This window comes from Ogataea haglerorum (assembly GCF_019207285.1).
Source record: "Ogataea haglerorum isolate 81-453-3 chromosome Unknown 81-453-3_NODE_10_length_422072_cov_98.086364, whole genome shotgun sequence".
NCBI classification, from domain to species: Eukaryota; Fungi; Ascomycota; class Pichiomycetes; order Pichiales; family Pichiaceae; genus Ogataea; species Ogataea haglerorum.
The window spans coordinates 17,862-32,150 of NW_025065160.1; the positions used below are offsets into that span (position 1 = coordinate 17,862).

At 47.7% G+C, this 14,289-nt stretch overlaps 12 protein-coding genes across 12 annotated transcripts; 7 read left to right on the forward strand and 5 right to left on the reverse strand.

Annotated features, from left to right (window-relative positions):
- Positions 1-53: 53 nt before the first annotated feature.
- Positions 54-1,169, forward strand: KL911_003613 (uncharacterized protein; the record flags this gene model as incomplete). The annotated part of the gene is made up of 1 exon (XM_043198813.1): positions 54-1,169. The coding sequence occupies one exon, from the start codon at positions 54-56 to the stop codon at positions 1,167-1,169; it is 1,116 nt and encodes a 371-aa protein (XP_043053397.1).
- Positions 1,170-1,205: 36 nt separating this feature from the next.
- On the reverse strand, positions 1,206-1,553 carry KL911_003614 (uncharacterized protein; the record flags this gene model as incomplete). The annotated part of the gene is made up of 1 exon (XM_043198814.1): positions 1,206-1,553. The coding sequence occupies one exon, from the start codon at positions 1,551-1,553 to the stop codon at positions 1,206-1,208; it is 348 nt and encodes a 115-aa protein (XP_043053398.1).
- A 227-nt stretch (positions 1,554-1,780) lies between these two features.
- On the forward strand, positions 1,781-2,959 carry KL911_003615 (uncharacterized protein; the record flags this gene model as incomplete). Its single annotated transcript, XM_043198815.1, has 1 exon — positions 1,781-2,959. One exon carries the CDS (start codon positions 1,781-1,783, stop codon positions 2,957-2,959), a length of 1,179 nt encoding a protein of 392 aa, XP_043053399.1.
- A 313-nt stretch (positions 2,960-3,272) lies between these two features.
- KL911_003616 (uncharacterized protein) lies at positions 3,273-3,953 on the forward strand (the record flags this gene model as incomplete). Its single annotated transcript, XM_043198816.1, has 1 exon — positions 3,273-3,953. The coding sequence occupies one exon, from the start codon at positions 3,273-3,275 to the stop codon at positions 3,951-3,953; it is 681 nt and encodes a 226-aa protein (XP_043053400.1).
- Positions 3,954-4,099: 146 nt separating this feature from the next.
- Positions 4,100-5,332, forward strand: KL911_003617 (uncharacterized protein; the record flags this gene model as incomplete). The annotated part of the gene is made up of 1 exon (XM_043198817.1): positions 4,100-5,332. The coding sequence occupies one exon, from the start codon at positions 4,100-4,102 to the stop codon at positions 5,330-5,332; it is 1,233 nt and encodes a 410-aa protein (XP_043053401.1).
- Positions 5,333-5,377: 45 nt separating this feature from the next.
- Positions 5,378-7,732, reverse strand: KL911_003618 (uncharacterized protein; the record flags this gene model as incomplete). Its single annotated transcript, XM_043198818.1, has 1 exon — positions 5,378-7,732. One exon carries the CDS (start codon positions 7,730-7,732, stop codon positions 5,378-5,380), a length of 2,355 nt encoding a protein of 784 aa, XP_043053402.1.
- Positions 7,733-8,092: 360 nt separating this feature from the next.
- KL911_003619 (uncharacterized protein) lies at positions 8,093-9,538 on the reverse strand (the record flags this gene model as incomplete). Its single annotated transcript, XM_043198819.1, has 1 exon — positions 8,093-9,538. The coding sequence occupies one exon, from the start codon at positions 9,536-9,538 to the stop codon at positions 8,093-8,095; it is 1,446 nt and encodes a 481-aa protein (XP_043053403.1).
- Positions 9,539-9,743: 205 nt separating this feature from the next.
- KL911_003620 (uncharacterized protein) lies at positions 9,744-11,642 on the forward strand (the record flags this gene model as incomplete). The annotated part of the gene is made up of 1 exon (XM_043198821.1): positions 9,744-11,642. One exon carries the CDS (start codon positions 9,744-9,746, stop codon positions 11,640-11,642), a length of 1,899 nt encoding a protein of 632 aa, XP_043053404.1.
- A 58-nt stretch (positions 11,643-11,700) lies between these two features.
- On the reverse strand, positions 11,701-12,285 carry KL911_003621 (uncharacterized protein; the record flags this gene model as incomplete). The annotated part of the gene is made up of 1 exon (XM_043198822.1): positions 11,701-12,285. One exon carries the CDS (start codon positions 12,283-12,285, stop codon positions 11,701-11,703), a length of 585 nt encoding a protein of 194 aa, XP_043053405.1.
- A 55-nt stretch (positions 12,286-12,340) lies between these two features.
- Positions 12,341-13,138, forward strand: KL911_003622 (uncharacterized protein; the record flags this gene model as incomplete). Its single annotated transcript, XM_043198823.1, has 1 exon — positions 12,341-13,138. One exon carries the CDS (start codon positions 12,341-12,343, stop codon positions 13,136-13,138), a length of 798 nt encoding a protein of 265 aa, XP_043053406.1.
- A 25-nt stretch (positions 13,139-13,163) lies between these two features.
- Positions 13,164-13,604, reverse strand: KL911_003623 (uncharacterized protein; the record flags this gene model as incomplete). The annotated part of the gene is made up of 1 exon (XM_043198824.1): positions 13,164-13,604. One exon carries the CDS (start codon positions 13,602-13,604, stop codon positions 13,164-13,166), a length of 441 nt encoding a protein of 146 aa, XP_043053407.1.
- Positions 13,605-13,649: 45 nt separating this feature from the next.
- KL911_003624 (uncharacterized protein) lies at positions 13,650-14,276 on the forward strand (the record flags this gene model as incomplete). The annotated part of the gene is made up of 1 exon (XM_043198825.1): positions 13,650-14,276. One exon carries the CDS (start codon positions 13,650-13,652, stop codon positions 14,274-14,276), a length of 627 nt encoding a protein of 208 aa, XP_043053408.1.
- Between the last annotated feature and the right edge of the window lie 13 nt (positions 14,277-14,289).

The window sequence follows — 14,289 nt, forward strand, 5'->3', positions numbered from 1 at the left end:
ACTTACGTAAGAACCAGCCAGATAAATTGTGAAAAATTATCTCTCGGAAAAGTATGCCTGGGTTCTTTGATCTAGCCACAGATGCTGTTCTGAAGCAATCCGCACCTGTCCCTGAACACTTTCAGGAAGTGAAGGGTGTCGACTACTCGAAGCCTGAGAGCCGGAACGCCCGTGCCTCCGACCTTATCGACTCCATGAAGACCATGGGCTTCCAAGGCTCTTCTCTGGCAAAGGCTTGCGAAATTATTGACGAAATGAGGACCTGGAGAGGAAAGCACATTTCAGAACTTGCCGAGCACGAGCGCAAAGGAGAGTTCGACGAGAACGGGTACCAGAAAACGACCATTTTCATGGGGTACACCTCGAATTTGATCTCCTCCGGTCTCAGAGACACCCTACGTTTCCTGGTGCAACACAAGATGGTGTCCGCCATTGTTGCATCGGCTGGAGGAATTGAGGAAGACCTGATCAAATGTCTTGCTCCAACTTACATGGGCGACTTTGCTCTGCCAGGAAAACAGCTCAGAGATGATGGTATGAACAGAATTGGCAACCTGATTGTGCCTAACGACAACTACTGTAAATTTGAGGAGTGGATTGTGCCTGTTTTGGACAAGATGCTAGAGGAACAAGAAGCTTCTGCTGCCAAAAACGGTTCCAATGCTCTGGACGCCGATGTCCCTTTCTGGACACCGTCCAAAGTCATTGATCGTTTGGGAAAAGAGATTAATGATGAGTCGTCAGTCTTGTACTGGGCCCACAAAAATCAGATCCCGATTTTTTGCCCAGCGTTGACCGACGGAAGTATTGGTGATATGCTTTTCTTTCACACTTTCAAGGCTTCTCCCAAGCAGCTGAGAATCGATATCGTGCAGGATATCAGACGGATCAATTCTTTGTCCATGGAGGCCTCGCGCGCAGGAATGCTGATCCTCGGAGGTGGTCTGATCAAGCACCATATTTGTAACGCTTGCTTGATGAGAAACGGGGCAGATTACGCTGTCTATATCAATACCGGCCAGGAGTTCGATGGCTCGGATGCTGGAGCTCGTCCTGATGAGGCTGTGTCCTGGGGCAAAATCAAGGCCGATGCCAAGAGCGTCAAGGTTTTCGCCGATGTGTCATTGGTGTTGCCGTTGATTGTGGCTGCTACTTTTGCGAAAGAATAATGCGGTTATAATAAATAAATAAATAAATAGATGAACCTAGACACGTTGCGTGACTTTGGCGTCCCATTCAGCAATTTTTGGCTTGGCAGTGTTGTACGTCACAAAGGCTCCTTTGGTCTGCGTGTAGTTGTAGTGGTGAACTTTATTCAATGAATAAGTAATCGCTTTTTCTTCGGGCTTCAGTTTCGATGGAGGCGTATCTGTTCCGTAAGCCAACCAGTAATGCCAGCCTGGCTCGATATGCGACACATCGTAGTCCCAGAAGTTCTTGTACTCGACCCACCTTGTTCTCATATGAATCTCGTCAGGGTCTTTAGTTTCGTAGAATTTATTCCCAAAATCGTCCTCGCCAACAAAAACTCCAGACTTTGTGTCATTGATCATTGCGATCTGGCGAAGAGACCTCTTGAGGCCGTTCCGCCAGATGTTTTTGACCGTCCTTGCGAAAGAAACAGACATTAAAGATAATTTTGAAGTGGGGTACAGGTGTAAAGGTGATCAGCTTGAACTTTTTTATTTCATGAATCCGCTACCGGGCCGGTGACTACTGCTACAAAATGGAAAAATTTTCCAGCGTTTTTTCAATCAATACTTTCCAACTCATCATCACTATGTACGTTGCCAGAATATCCAGAACAGCCGGTTCCAGAGCCGCTGCGGCTATATCCAGAAGAGCCCTCTCTAGCGCTACCAGATCTGTCAGACCAACTTTGGCCAGAGCCCAAGTGTCTGGTGTCAGAGGTATCAAGAAGATCAACTTTGGCGGTGTCGAGGAGATCGTCCATGAGAGAGCCGACTGGCCAAGAGAGAAGCTGCTCGAGTACTTTAAGAATGACACTCTTGCTCTGATTGGTTACGGTTCTCAAGGCTACGGCCAAGGTTTGAACTTGAGAGACAACGGTCTGAACGTCATCATTGGTGTCAGAAAGAACGGTGCTTCTTGGAAGGCTGCAATTGAGGACGGATGGGTTCCAGGTGAGAACTTGTTCGACGTCACCGAGGCCATCAAGAAGGGAACCATCGTCATGAACTTGCTTTCTGACGCTGCTCAGTCCGAGACCTGGCCTACCATCAAGCCATTGCTCACTGAGGGTAAGACCCTGTATTTCTCCCACGGATTCTCTCCTGTTTTCAAGGAGTTGACGCACGTTGTGCCACCAACCAATATCGACGTGATCCTAGCTGCTCCAAAGGGTTCCGGTAGAACTGTGAGATCGCTCTTCAAGGAGGGCAGAGGTATCAACTCTTCTTACGCCGTCTGGAACGACGTTACTGGCAAGGCCGAGGAGAAAGCCATTGCCCTGGCCGTCGCCATTGGATCTGGTTATGTTTACCAGACCACCTTCGAGAGAGAGGTTAACTCTGACCTGTACGGTGAGAGAGGATGTCTTATGGGAGGTATCCACGGTATGTTCCTTGCTCAATACGAGGTTCTGAGAGAGAACGGCCACTCTCCATCGGAGGCCTTCAACGAGACTGTCGAGGAGGCTACCCAATCCTTGTACCCATTGATCGGAAAGTACGGTATGGATTACATGTATGATGCCTGCTCCACCACCGCTAGAAGAGGTGCTCTGGACTGGTACCCAGTCTTCAAGGACGCTTTGAAGCCAGTCTTCCAAAAATTGTACACCTCTGTGAAGGACGGCTCGGAGACCAAGAGATCTCTGGAGTTCAACTCCCAAGCTGACTACAGAGAGAGATTGGAGGAGGAGCTGCAGACCATCAGAAACATGGAAATCTGGAAGGTCGGAAAAGAGGTCAGAAAGCTGAGACCAGAGAACAACTAATCTATGTACAGAAGGTGTGGTCCCGAAGGACTTGGGTTTTGATATTTATTCCTTTTTAGGAACGGCATGTTTGAAGAATAAACAGTTCGAACTATGACTAAAGATCAATGTAGCTATCTTGATCCGCTTCCCGATTTAGGTAAGCAAATTGTCTGGATTGCAACCCGAGCTGTGAAAAACCCCATTCCCCGAGCTGGTGAAGTTTTTAACTTTTCACGTGACATATGACAATTCTGCAAGATCTGGCAAGAATGGCAAGAATGGTATAAAACCGCCATTCTCGCCTCCTTGCTCTCTTCCATAACTTTTCATCATGTCAATCCCAAAGCCAGACAACGGAACTCTCAGACTCGGATCTACTGCTCCAGACTTCACGGCCGACACCTCTAATGGCCCAATTTCCTTCCACGACTACATTGGCGACTCCTGGGCTGTTCTGTTCTCCCACCCAGACGACTTCACCCCAGTTTGCACCACCGAGCTTGGTGCTTTTGCCAAACTGGAGCCAGAGTTCGCCAAGAGAGGTGTGAAGCTTATTGGTCTCTCTGCTAACGATACCAACTCTCACAAGGCCTGGATCAAGGATATCGACGAGGTGACCGGCTCCAAGCTTACTTTCCCAATCATTGCCGACCCTAAGAGAGAAATCGCTCTGAAGTACGACATGATAGACTTCCAAGATGCTACCAACGTTGACGACAAGGGTGTCCAACTCACCATCAGATCTGTCTTCATCATCGACCCAAAGAAGACCATCAGACTGATCATGACCTATCCAGCTTCTACTGGTAGAAACACTGCTGAGGTCCTGAGAGTTATTGACTCCCTGCAAACCGGAGACAAGTACAGAGTCACCACTCCTATCAACTGGGTTCCAGGTGACGATGTCATTGTCCACCCAAGCGTCTCCAACGAAGAGGCCAAGACCCTGTTCCCTAAATTCAGAACGATCAAGCCATACTTGAGATTGACCCCATTGGATGTGTCTAAATAAGTGTAAGTAACGGTGCTTTGATTTAATGATATTTCTAGTGTTTTATTTACAATCTCGAGCTTAAAAGAAACAACGTGTAGAAGTTTTTTTTTCTAATTTTAGCCGTGATCTTGGATCAGAAGCCAAGGACCTTTGTACTTACATCTATGAAAACGAGATCACCTTCGTCGCGGGGATCGGTGATAGACATCCTTGCGTGGATCATTCTGCTGGTGACTTTGGTCTTTTTTGTGCTGACACCGATTCTGCTAAATAAACAAGTCCCATCACTGGTTGCCCTATCCGATGACCAAACCACGGACGCAGGGGTCGTCAAGTTCCGCTTGATCAGAAAGGACGACAACAATAGCACTTCTAGCAGCTCCAGTGACTTCGGCGACAGCAGCTCCACTGACTCCACATTTTTTGACACTTCCGATGATGAGCCGACTTCGTCATTCTCTTCGTTCTCGTCGTCGTCTTCCTCATTGACATCGCTCACGACCCTTTTGACCAGCTTCTCTGAGGAGTCCAGCAGCACACAGAGCTCAAGCAACGAGCCATCCACCTCCCAGTCATCGACGATCTCGAGTACTGTTTCCAGCTCATACACGTCTGATACATCCAACAGTCAAACAACCATCCGGATCACACAAACTTCGTTGGCGGCATCTTCCCCGACAATATCATCTTCTTCGAGCTCCTCCTCATCCTCGGGCTCAGAGGGTGAACAGTCGTCTTCGGATCAGAGTACCCAGAACGAGTCGTCATCCGGTACCGAGTCTTCCTCCACTTCAGATACCCAGCCATCGTCCACAGCATCAAGCTCGTACTCGCAATCGGCCTCGAGCTCTGCAAATACATCAAGCTCTGAGTCAACTACAGAGTCCTCATCGCCAACTACGTCGTCTGAAGAAGCTTCCTCCACAACCTCAGCTTCCTCTCAAACCTCGGAAGTCTCCGCGTCGTCATCTACGTCCGAGTCGTCTTCGTCCACGCCTGTCAGGGCCTCGTCGTCGCCGTCATCCTCAGTGAATGAAAACTCAGATCAGTCTTCGGGTGGTCTTTCGTCGAAGAACAAAAAAATCGTGATCGGAGTGGTCGTTGGGCTTGGTGTGCCGCTGCTACTGCTGCTCTTGTTTGCGCTGTTTCTCATCTACAAGAAACGGAAGCCGAAGACCGACTACTATGTTGACTCCAACGGCCGTATGGTGGGCCTGATGGAAAGCGGCTGGCTCTCGAAGCTGGCGTTTTGGAATAGAGACAAAAACGGCGGCGATTTCGGCGAAGACGACGATGAGGACCTGAGCGGCTTCAACAAAAATTCGACAGGAGAGACGGGATTTGTGGTGAATAGAGCCAAAACTGTGAGACACACCAATCCGGGTACCACTTTTTAATTAGGGCAGGTTACAGATTGCATTTAAATAGCATAAAGATATGAATTAGAGAACATAAAACAACACAGGGAGAACGGCAGCGAGGCTTAGCTGGTTTCGCACGCCGGCTCCTGCAAAAGTCAGGACGGAATGAGCTGATGAAGTGGATGAAGAGCTGACCAAAGAAAAGTCTGCCAGGGACGACTGTCTAGGTGTTTGTGATTTAGTAAGAGATTGCAGAGAGCTGCTGGTGGAAGAAATCACGATACCAGGGTAAGTGCTGGTGCGAGTCGAGACGACTGTGAAGATAGTGGTTCCAGACGAAACGTAGACTGAGGTATAGCACGAGCAGTCTTCGGTGACGGTCTGCGTGGACTGGGTGGCCAGCGTTGCAGATGTCACCTCTGAAGGGGTAGGGGTCGACGAAGATGGTGCCTGAGAAGAGGATGTGGACGTCACGCTTGATTCAAAAGAGCTTTCTGGGGCTGTTTCTGTGCTGCAGCTCAGTGTGTCCGTGACCGTATTTTCGGTGTGCACGGTTGTTTCGTACTTGGGGGGTGTTCCTGGGGAGCTGCTGGTGATCCAGGTTGAAGCGAGCGTACTTGAGTGGCTCTCAGGCATAGACGAACTGGAACTGGACGAAATCGAAAGGCTAGAGGAGCTGGAGACGGTCGTCACTTGCAGTGGAGTGGTGGATGGGGTCAGAAGGGTTAGGAAGGAGCTTAAGTCCTTGCTTGTACTTGAAGTAACTGTTGAGTGAGGTGTAGCAGATGATTCGTGGCTGGAGACAGTAGAAACCTCCGGGCTTGGCGTTGTGCTTGTGCAGATTGTGCATGTGGTTTGCGTGGTGGTTTCAAAGCTGGAGACGGCAAAAGAGCATATGTAACTGGTCATCACAGAGATTGTGGTCCAATCGCCACTGGAGATAGTTGTGGAATAAGTTGTGGTGACCAACGATCCCGAGCAGAGCTGTGTTGAGGAGCTGGAGCTTGGTGTGGCGGTACTCCAATAGCTACTTGTGCTTGATGAGGTTAAAGCAGGTGTAGTGGACGTTGAATGGCTGAAACTGCGAGAGGTGCTGCTGGAGGCTGATGAGATCGGAGTGGTTGAGATAGAAGTTGAGCTGAACCTTGAACTGGAAGTTTTTGGAACCGTGCTGCTTGAGGTGTCGCTAGTTGATGTTCTTGATGTCAGCGTGCTGCTGGACAAAGACGTAGAACTGGTGAGGCTCGAAGAACTGTAGGTAGAATTATAGCTGGTGCTGAAGCTAGAGCTGGAGCTAGTGGTGCTCATGCTGCTTGAACTCGTGGTGGTGCTGATGCTGCTCGTTGTAGAGGACGCTGAGGAGGTGGAAGGAGTAGTCAAGGAGCTGCTGCTGCTGCTGCTTGTGCTCGAATGAGAGCAGAGAGAGCAGCTGGTGACAACATTCTTATCCACGTCAACCTGCGCCAAGCCAACCTGTTGCTTGTCCAGATCAAAGACCAAGTAAATGCTTGTAAGGAAAGACTGGCCCAGAACAACAACGCCGTCAATTTGAGTCTCTGTCACTGTCAGGTAACAGGTGCTGGACTCCTGGAAAAATAGCTGATTGGCCTGGACTTCGATTTCAGTGCTGCCAAAAACAAGCTTGTATCTCAAGTCAGTGGTCTCAATTGTGCCACAGTCAACTGTCCATAGACCACTGGTCTGGTCAACGCTGGCTTGCAAGTCGTCGGTGATTTGCCGGAGAACTTCAGACGGCACGTAAGACAAAACAGAAGCAGTGTCGATGTAGCCGGTCTGTTCGCTAGCGAGCTTAGAGCCGGATGATGTCTCAATTGCGTCCAGTGAAACAAAATAGCCGCCGTTTGTCTTGTCGGTCTCGTAGCCGATCAGGTCGACGTAGGTCAAGCTGCCGGAATAAAGAGAACTGTCTGTGCCACCAAAGTTGATCTTGCCAGGAGATCTATTGTTCTGCAACCAGATGGACACAATTCTGCTTGTAATTTTGCCAGCGTTGTAGAGGGCCTCAATGAACGAGCTCGAACTACCGAGCCCCAAAGATGCGCTGTAGCCAGCCTGGTTAGTGGTGGCAACTCCAAATTTCAGGCTGTCGATGTCTTGAGATTCAAAGGACACCGTGTCCGAGCCATACACACCCGACACAGTCATGCCTGTGACAAAATCCTGGAAACAAAACTCTTCTGTTGACGACGTAAAAGTGTTCGATAGATTAGTATTGAACTGGTCAGACGAAACCCAAGAATCGTCTTGGCCAGAATTGATAACGAATGAAAGGTTGGTGAAGTAGTCGCCGACGGTACCTTCAATCTCGTAGTAATTCCCCAGTCGATTCCGAATGACCAGTTCGGTGCCGTCTCGCTTAGCGAGCGGAAGGGCCTGCGCTAGAGGCAGGAAAGTGATTAAATGAGCGAATTTCATAGCACTGGTCAATGACACAGAAACCAAGACTCCTTGGTCTTTATATAATTCTGACAGGTAATCTGAAACCCATGGCTTGGATTCTATAATTGGAACCGGTGCTAGAGTCTTGTCAGGTAGTTCTGGTATCTTTAGTCAGATCAGATTCCTCGGCCAAATAAGGAAAACTGACCAGGACCAAGGAGGTACTTGGCTCCAAGAAATTGCCTTTTCTGTCTTCTCAATGAATTGCTGTGTCTGAGGTTTGTCAGATAGTTTCTCTCGGTTTGAAACAAGGCCTAGCGGGTCGCTAATTAATCCACCTCGAAAGAACATAAATCTGAATTTTTTCCTATTTGGGATTATCAATAGCTTTATTTTCTAATTATCATTTAAGAATGTCTTTAACTCATAGCAGTAAGCAAATCCCTCGTCGTCAGTAGGAAACCAGTTGCTGACCTTGCGCACCCAGCGCTGGTGTTCTTGCTTCCAACTTTTGTACAGATCGTCCGATATGAGGAAGTGCTCGGTATGGGCAGTTTTAGGTACATTTTTGGGCTCTTTCTTTCTCTTTGGAGGATCTTTGATGGTATCATCAAAATTCGCGAAGGGGTCATCTTCGTATTTGCCTGTCATGCTAACCCAGCGAAGGTTTTCGTCATCGTATATCATGTTTCCGACAACTTGCAAATTCTTGCTACTCTGGCTGCGTTGCATCGAAGACTTTTTTGATGGCGCTGGTCTTCTAGAGATCTGCGACTCGAACAGGCTCAAGTCGTCTTCATTACCCTGCCACTTCATTTCCTCCGGATCGTAGATCATGCCACCCATCACTTGACGAGCCCTTGCCCGTCCCAGTGATCGAATCATCTTGAGCTTCCCTTCCTTGGTTAATCGTGTGCTATTAGTCACTGACGGATCTGTGAAGTGAGTACGACGAGAACGGGTATCCTTCTCTGCATATTTAGAAAGATCCAGAGCGCGACTCTTGCGTTTCAGTCTTTTGTAATCGGAGAGAGTAATGGTCAAGTCTTCTGGATAATCGTCAGTCTCTTCGAACTCTGATGTATATTTCTTAACGCGGGCCATCGGCATCAAGTCTACCGTTGACATAGTGCGATGCAGAGAGCGCGAAAGACTCGAGCGAGGAATGTCCATTGTGGAGGACGACTTGCGGAGAGAGCGGCGACCGAGGTCGTTTGAAAGAACCGGAGCGGAAGTCTTACTGCGCACCTTTCTCGGGCTCACCACTTTAAACTGTCGAACGTTTGGTCCCGATGACTGGAAGTTGTCGAAATCATCTTCATAGGTACGTTCATCATCCAGATATAATCTGGAGGCGCGTCGCGTGATATCTGCTAGCTTCTCTGCCTGTTGGCGACGAAGCTCCAATTTTTGGGCCAGATTCAGATTTTGCTCTAGATCATCAAAATCTTCAGCATAGTCGCTGTGTTCTGTATCAGACTCGACGAAGTGAGAGCTATTGGCAGACACGCTGCTGAATCCTGACGAGATGGAAAGGCTGCTTTGGGAGCGCGGTGCAAATGTGTCTTTGTGTTCTCGGCGCTGCTTTAGCCGCGCTCCCAAATCTATGTTTTCGAACTGCTCCCATTGGTCGTCTTCTAAGTCGTCATCTTTGTATTTGGCGAGCAACTTGGACTTTTTGGTTTTCAGTAGCCTTTGAGGCGCGTGTTCCGACTCTGTCTCACGTACCGTCGAAAGCTGCGATCTGCCAAACAAGTCATCGAGTCTATGCTGGCTAAGCTGTTGCCCGAGCTGTTTGGCGCTCGGTTTGCGAATAACCGAGGTTCTAAAATCGTGGTCCATGAGCTGGTTACAAGTAAATAAAAACAGTAAATAATGCTTGATGGCTGTGTCGCGGTGGCTGGTGCAAAATATTTACAACTTTCCGCATATAGCAAGCTCAACATAATATTCCATAGTAATTCATACATTTTGTTTTAATTTACAAATAAACAACCTCAGATATCTAAATTTGAGAAGTGACGTGTAACAAAACGTATTTGTGGACATGCTAGCGTCCAACAAAAGACATGGCATGGTTCTTTCGGGCTCTGCAAGCCTTACAGGGTCACCTGGCCCAACCGTGCCTTCGTTTGGCTCTCATAAGAGAATTAGCAGACTTCCAACCAAATCGGGCTCTCTCTCTTTAAATGAGCTTCTACAAGAAAACCGCTCCTTTGAGATACATCAGGATAACCGTGGAGACACATTGAGCCGGCTCAGAGGGGCTCCTAGTGCGGACAGAAAACGGGCTCTTGCGGAGACAACAATAAACAAGTTGTCAGAACGAGAAGAGAAGAAGAATAATCGGCTGTCTACGCTATCGCTTGCCACCACCTCATCGGTATCGACACGATCCACTGGCTCGAGCTTGAAATCGATAGCTCACAGAATAGCCGGTGCTGTGAAAGGGGACAAAGAGGCTGCCGAGAACGCAGAAAACATTATTGCTGATACCCAAACAATTCCTGAAGATGATCCCGAGTCCCCGCAGCTCAAGAAAAAGTCGTCCTTTTTCAGACTCAGACACTCCATTTCGCTAAGATCGCTTACGTCCCGCGACGAACCTACGCTTTCTTCTTCTTCCTCTCGCAGACTTACCCTCAACAATTTGAGAAAGTCGTTCGTCGGTGGTACGGCTAATAATTCCAGAATGTCGGTTGATATCTCTTTACCAGTGCCTAACCAAACCTCGAGGGACAAAATCAAAAACAAACTCAGGAACTCTTCGTCTTTGCTCTCCATCTCTTCCTTCATGTCCACAGGAAGCACTCGCACTCGCTGTGAGAACAAGGAAGTGTTTGCTATTCGTGCTGAAGAATACGATTCCCTTCAGCACAAGCTACTTTTGAAGCTTTGCAATCAACAACGCGTTGTGTCTTTCAACTCATTGATGAACAAGATGCTATCCAAAGCCAAGGTTTTGGAGAAACTCACCGATTCTTCCTACAGTGAGGTCTTTCTGGAAAGAGACTCCCATACCGGGGATCCTCAAAGCGTTTGGAAAGTAATCTCGTTTGGCGACGAGAATCTGAATCAGCCAACACTGAAAGAGTTGATCCAGGAGCAAAGCATCACCATGGCCATGTCTTCTGTGCCGGGATTCATTAAGATGAAGTCTGCAACTGTTGTGAGAGGCCCAATGCCTCCCGAGTTATTGCAACTTTGGGATAAGTACAATCATAAGTACGGTTCCAACAACACACGGCCAGATGAGTACTCCAAAAGTCAGCTTCATCTCATTATCCGCTTAGAGTATGGGGGACAAGATTTAGAACATTTTGAGCTCAAAAGTTGGACTCAAGCATTAGAAATCTTTGTCAGGATCGTCGAGATCTTAAAAAGAGGACAGGACGCTTATGAATTCGAGCACCGTGATTTGCATTGGGGTAACATCGTCATCAAAGAACGGTCTGAAGGCAGTGCTCATACTGCTACCACTCAGGACTCTCTAGCTGAATTGACTCTCAATGAGCAGAGCTCTGTCGAAGTGAAGCTCATCGATTACACACTGTCTAGGGCTAGGATCGGTGGCCAAACTATGTTTACAGGCCTTGATTCTCCGCACTTTTTCAAAGGCAAGGGCGACTATCAATTCGATGTTTACAGAATGATGCGTCAGCAACTTGCAGGACAAAGTGAGGCGGACATCGACTGGTCTATTTATAGTCCATCGACGAACCTACTCTGGCTCCACTATGTGGTGGATAAGCTACTTCACCACAAAAAGTTAAAACCATTGAGACTGAATCCACTTACCAGATCCGCAAGCTACCTAAACATGAACAATTTAACGCAGGAAGCTGACAACTACGAACAACTTGTTCAGCTTCACAAGCTGTTGGATCCTAGCCGCAAGAAACGTAAATTTGGGTCGCTGGATGGAATTTTGGAATGGATCGGATAATTTGGTATTTAAGTCATTGCTTTGGGATTAGTGTGTATTGAGGGTCGCTTTTGGTGTATTAATTAACTTTTTCTTTAGACGGCGGTAGGGGTCTTGGTTCGGTGAGCACTTTGACAAAGTCCACGAGGATCCAGAAAACCCTGTTAACACAGAAACACCAAACATAAATACCCACGGAGCCTCTGGGCAAGAAGGGCAGGTTGATGATCACTGCGTCTATGATCCAGGGAAATGTGCCTGGTCTGGTGTAAAAGAGACTTTTGCGGGCGTACCAGAGTTTTAATGCGTTGATGGGCAGCGTGGTCAACAATTGCAATGCTCTGGAGACATAATTGTCTATTAATGATTTCTGGCTTGAGAGCGCGTGCTCTTGTTTCTTTATTTCCTCGGCTAGTGCATCGTATTTTCTGTTGAGCTTCGTCCATTTGGCGTAGTTATCTTGCGCGCTGATGGCATTTCTTTCCTTGTTAATCGCCAATTGTTCTGACCTGAGTTTCATCAGCTTGTTATACTCTCCAGTCAAAAAGAGCCTCAAAAACACAACATACACCGCCCCTTGTATCCTCTCCTTGGTCACAAGAGACACCAGGTTCGACAGTATCGTCAACCCAGTGACGACCAAAAACAGTGTTTGCAATTGCATGGTGAAAATTTTGACCGCAAGATAAAAAAGTGTAAAGAGTACTATATTCTCCTAAATGAATATATCCAACGACTTAGAGTCGAACTCGAGTGAGGAGATGGACAGCTGGATTTCCCAGTACTGTTCGATCTTTGGACATGACTACTTTGTGGAAGTGGCGCCAGAGTTTATCGAAGACGACTTCAACTTGACGGGGTTGAGCTCAGTTGTTCCGTTCTATAGAGAGGCACTGGATGTTATTTTGGATTTGGAACCCGAAGTCCCCATCAAGGTATCCAACGTTCCACTGGTGGAGCATGCAGCCCAGCTCCTATATGGACTGATTCATGCAAGATTCATTCTCACCAAGCAGGGATACCATCTCATGGCAGAAAAATACGAACAGAAAGTATTTGGAACCTGTCCTCGATACTATTGCGAAGGAATGCGACTCATACCTATCGGACGCTACGACCAGACTGGAATCGAGACCGTGAGACTGTACTGTCCGTGCTGTAACGACATCTACCTGCCTTCGTCGTCCCGCTACTTGAACATCGACGGTGCATTTTTCGGGACCTCCTTTGCTGGTCTTTTCATCAAGATGTTTCCCGAGATCGAAAGACAGTGTCAACAGCGACTCAAAAAGCAATATGAACTTAAGTTGTTTGGATTCCGCATTAATGAGAGAGCTGCCTCGGGGCCTCGTATGAAGTGGCTCAGGCAGGTCCCCAGAACTAAAGAGGAAGTAGAGGAGTTCGACAGATGTGAGTTTGAGCTTCCTCAGGACGATTACAGAGAAGACACCGAGCGCGAGGAGCATGACGGAAGTGAGAGCGCCATGAGTATAGCCCAAGAAGAAGAAGAGCAGTAGCACAATAGATATATAACTGGAGAGCTCAATTTATGAAATGAAGAACGACAAAATGCAGTGCCAAGCTGGCAAATATATAGTCACCCAATGCGCGTTCTGGAGTGATTCCTTTGAACACGGTTTTGTTGGAATCCAGGCTTTGTAACCTGAGCGACACTGTAAGCACAAACTGCGCCACGGTCGCGATAAATCCTCCCAGAAATGCATTGAATGGGAAGGTTCCCACCAGCAGGCAGAAAACAAATTGCAGGATACCGAGACACACAAGAAATACCAGGAAAGCGTCGATCAGGCGCAATTTTTGGTTGTCCTTTGTTTCCGAGATATAGCTGTTGAAGGATATCTTCATCGAGTTGCCCAGCTCCTGGAACAGTGAAATCGCACTCGCCGTAGGCTCTGCAGCAACAGAGTTGCCCTGTTTCTTTATAACAGGCACGGTTTTTGCCTTAGCGTCTTTCTTTGCCATACGTGGAATAAATCAGATATTTAATAAATTAATTTATTTTCATTCATGGAGAAAAAGACAAAGTTGCCTCCGGAGGGCGCCGTCCTGATCGATCAATTGCCAAACAAAGCAATAGAGAACGAGTTAAAGGATGACACGGTGGTGGTAAAGAGCCCGCCTTCTTTGCGTATCGTCCCACCTATCAACTTCTGTCCTGTCGAGAAACACCTATACAGATCCGGCCAACCGTCTGCTATCAATCACTCGTTTCTCGAACAGCTCCATCTGAAGTCTGTGATATGGCTTGCTACCGAAGAGCCCCAGGATACATTCCTGAGATTCATGGAGGAAAACGACATCAACTTATTTTGCAATTTGGGTTATGACTCTATAGACTCAAACTCCTGGGATGGGCTGTCGGAGTCCTCTATAAAGCAAGCATTGGAGATCATCTCGGACAAACGCCATTACCCCTTACTTGTTTGCTGTGGCATGGGGAGACACAGAACCGGAACAGTGATAGGCTGTCTACGGAAACTACAAGGCTGGAACCTTGCCAGCGTGAGCGAAGAATATCGACGTTTTACAGGAGTGCGAGGAGGTCGTATTCTCGTCGAATTATTGATTGAAGCATTTGATGTGAGCACTATAGCCACGAGAAAAGAGGTTGCTCCAGAATGGCTGCTTAGATGACAGAAAGGGCGGA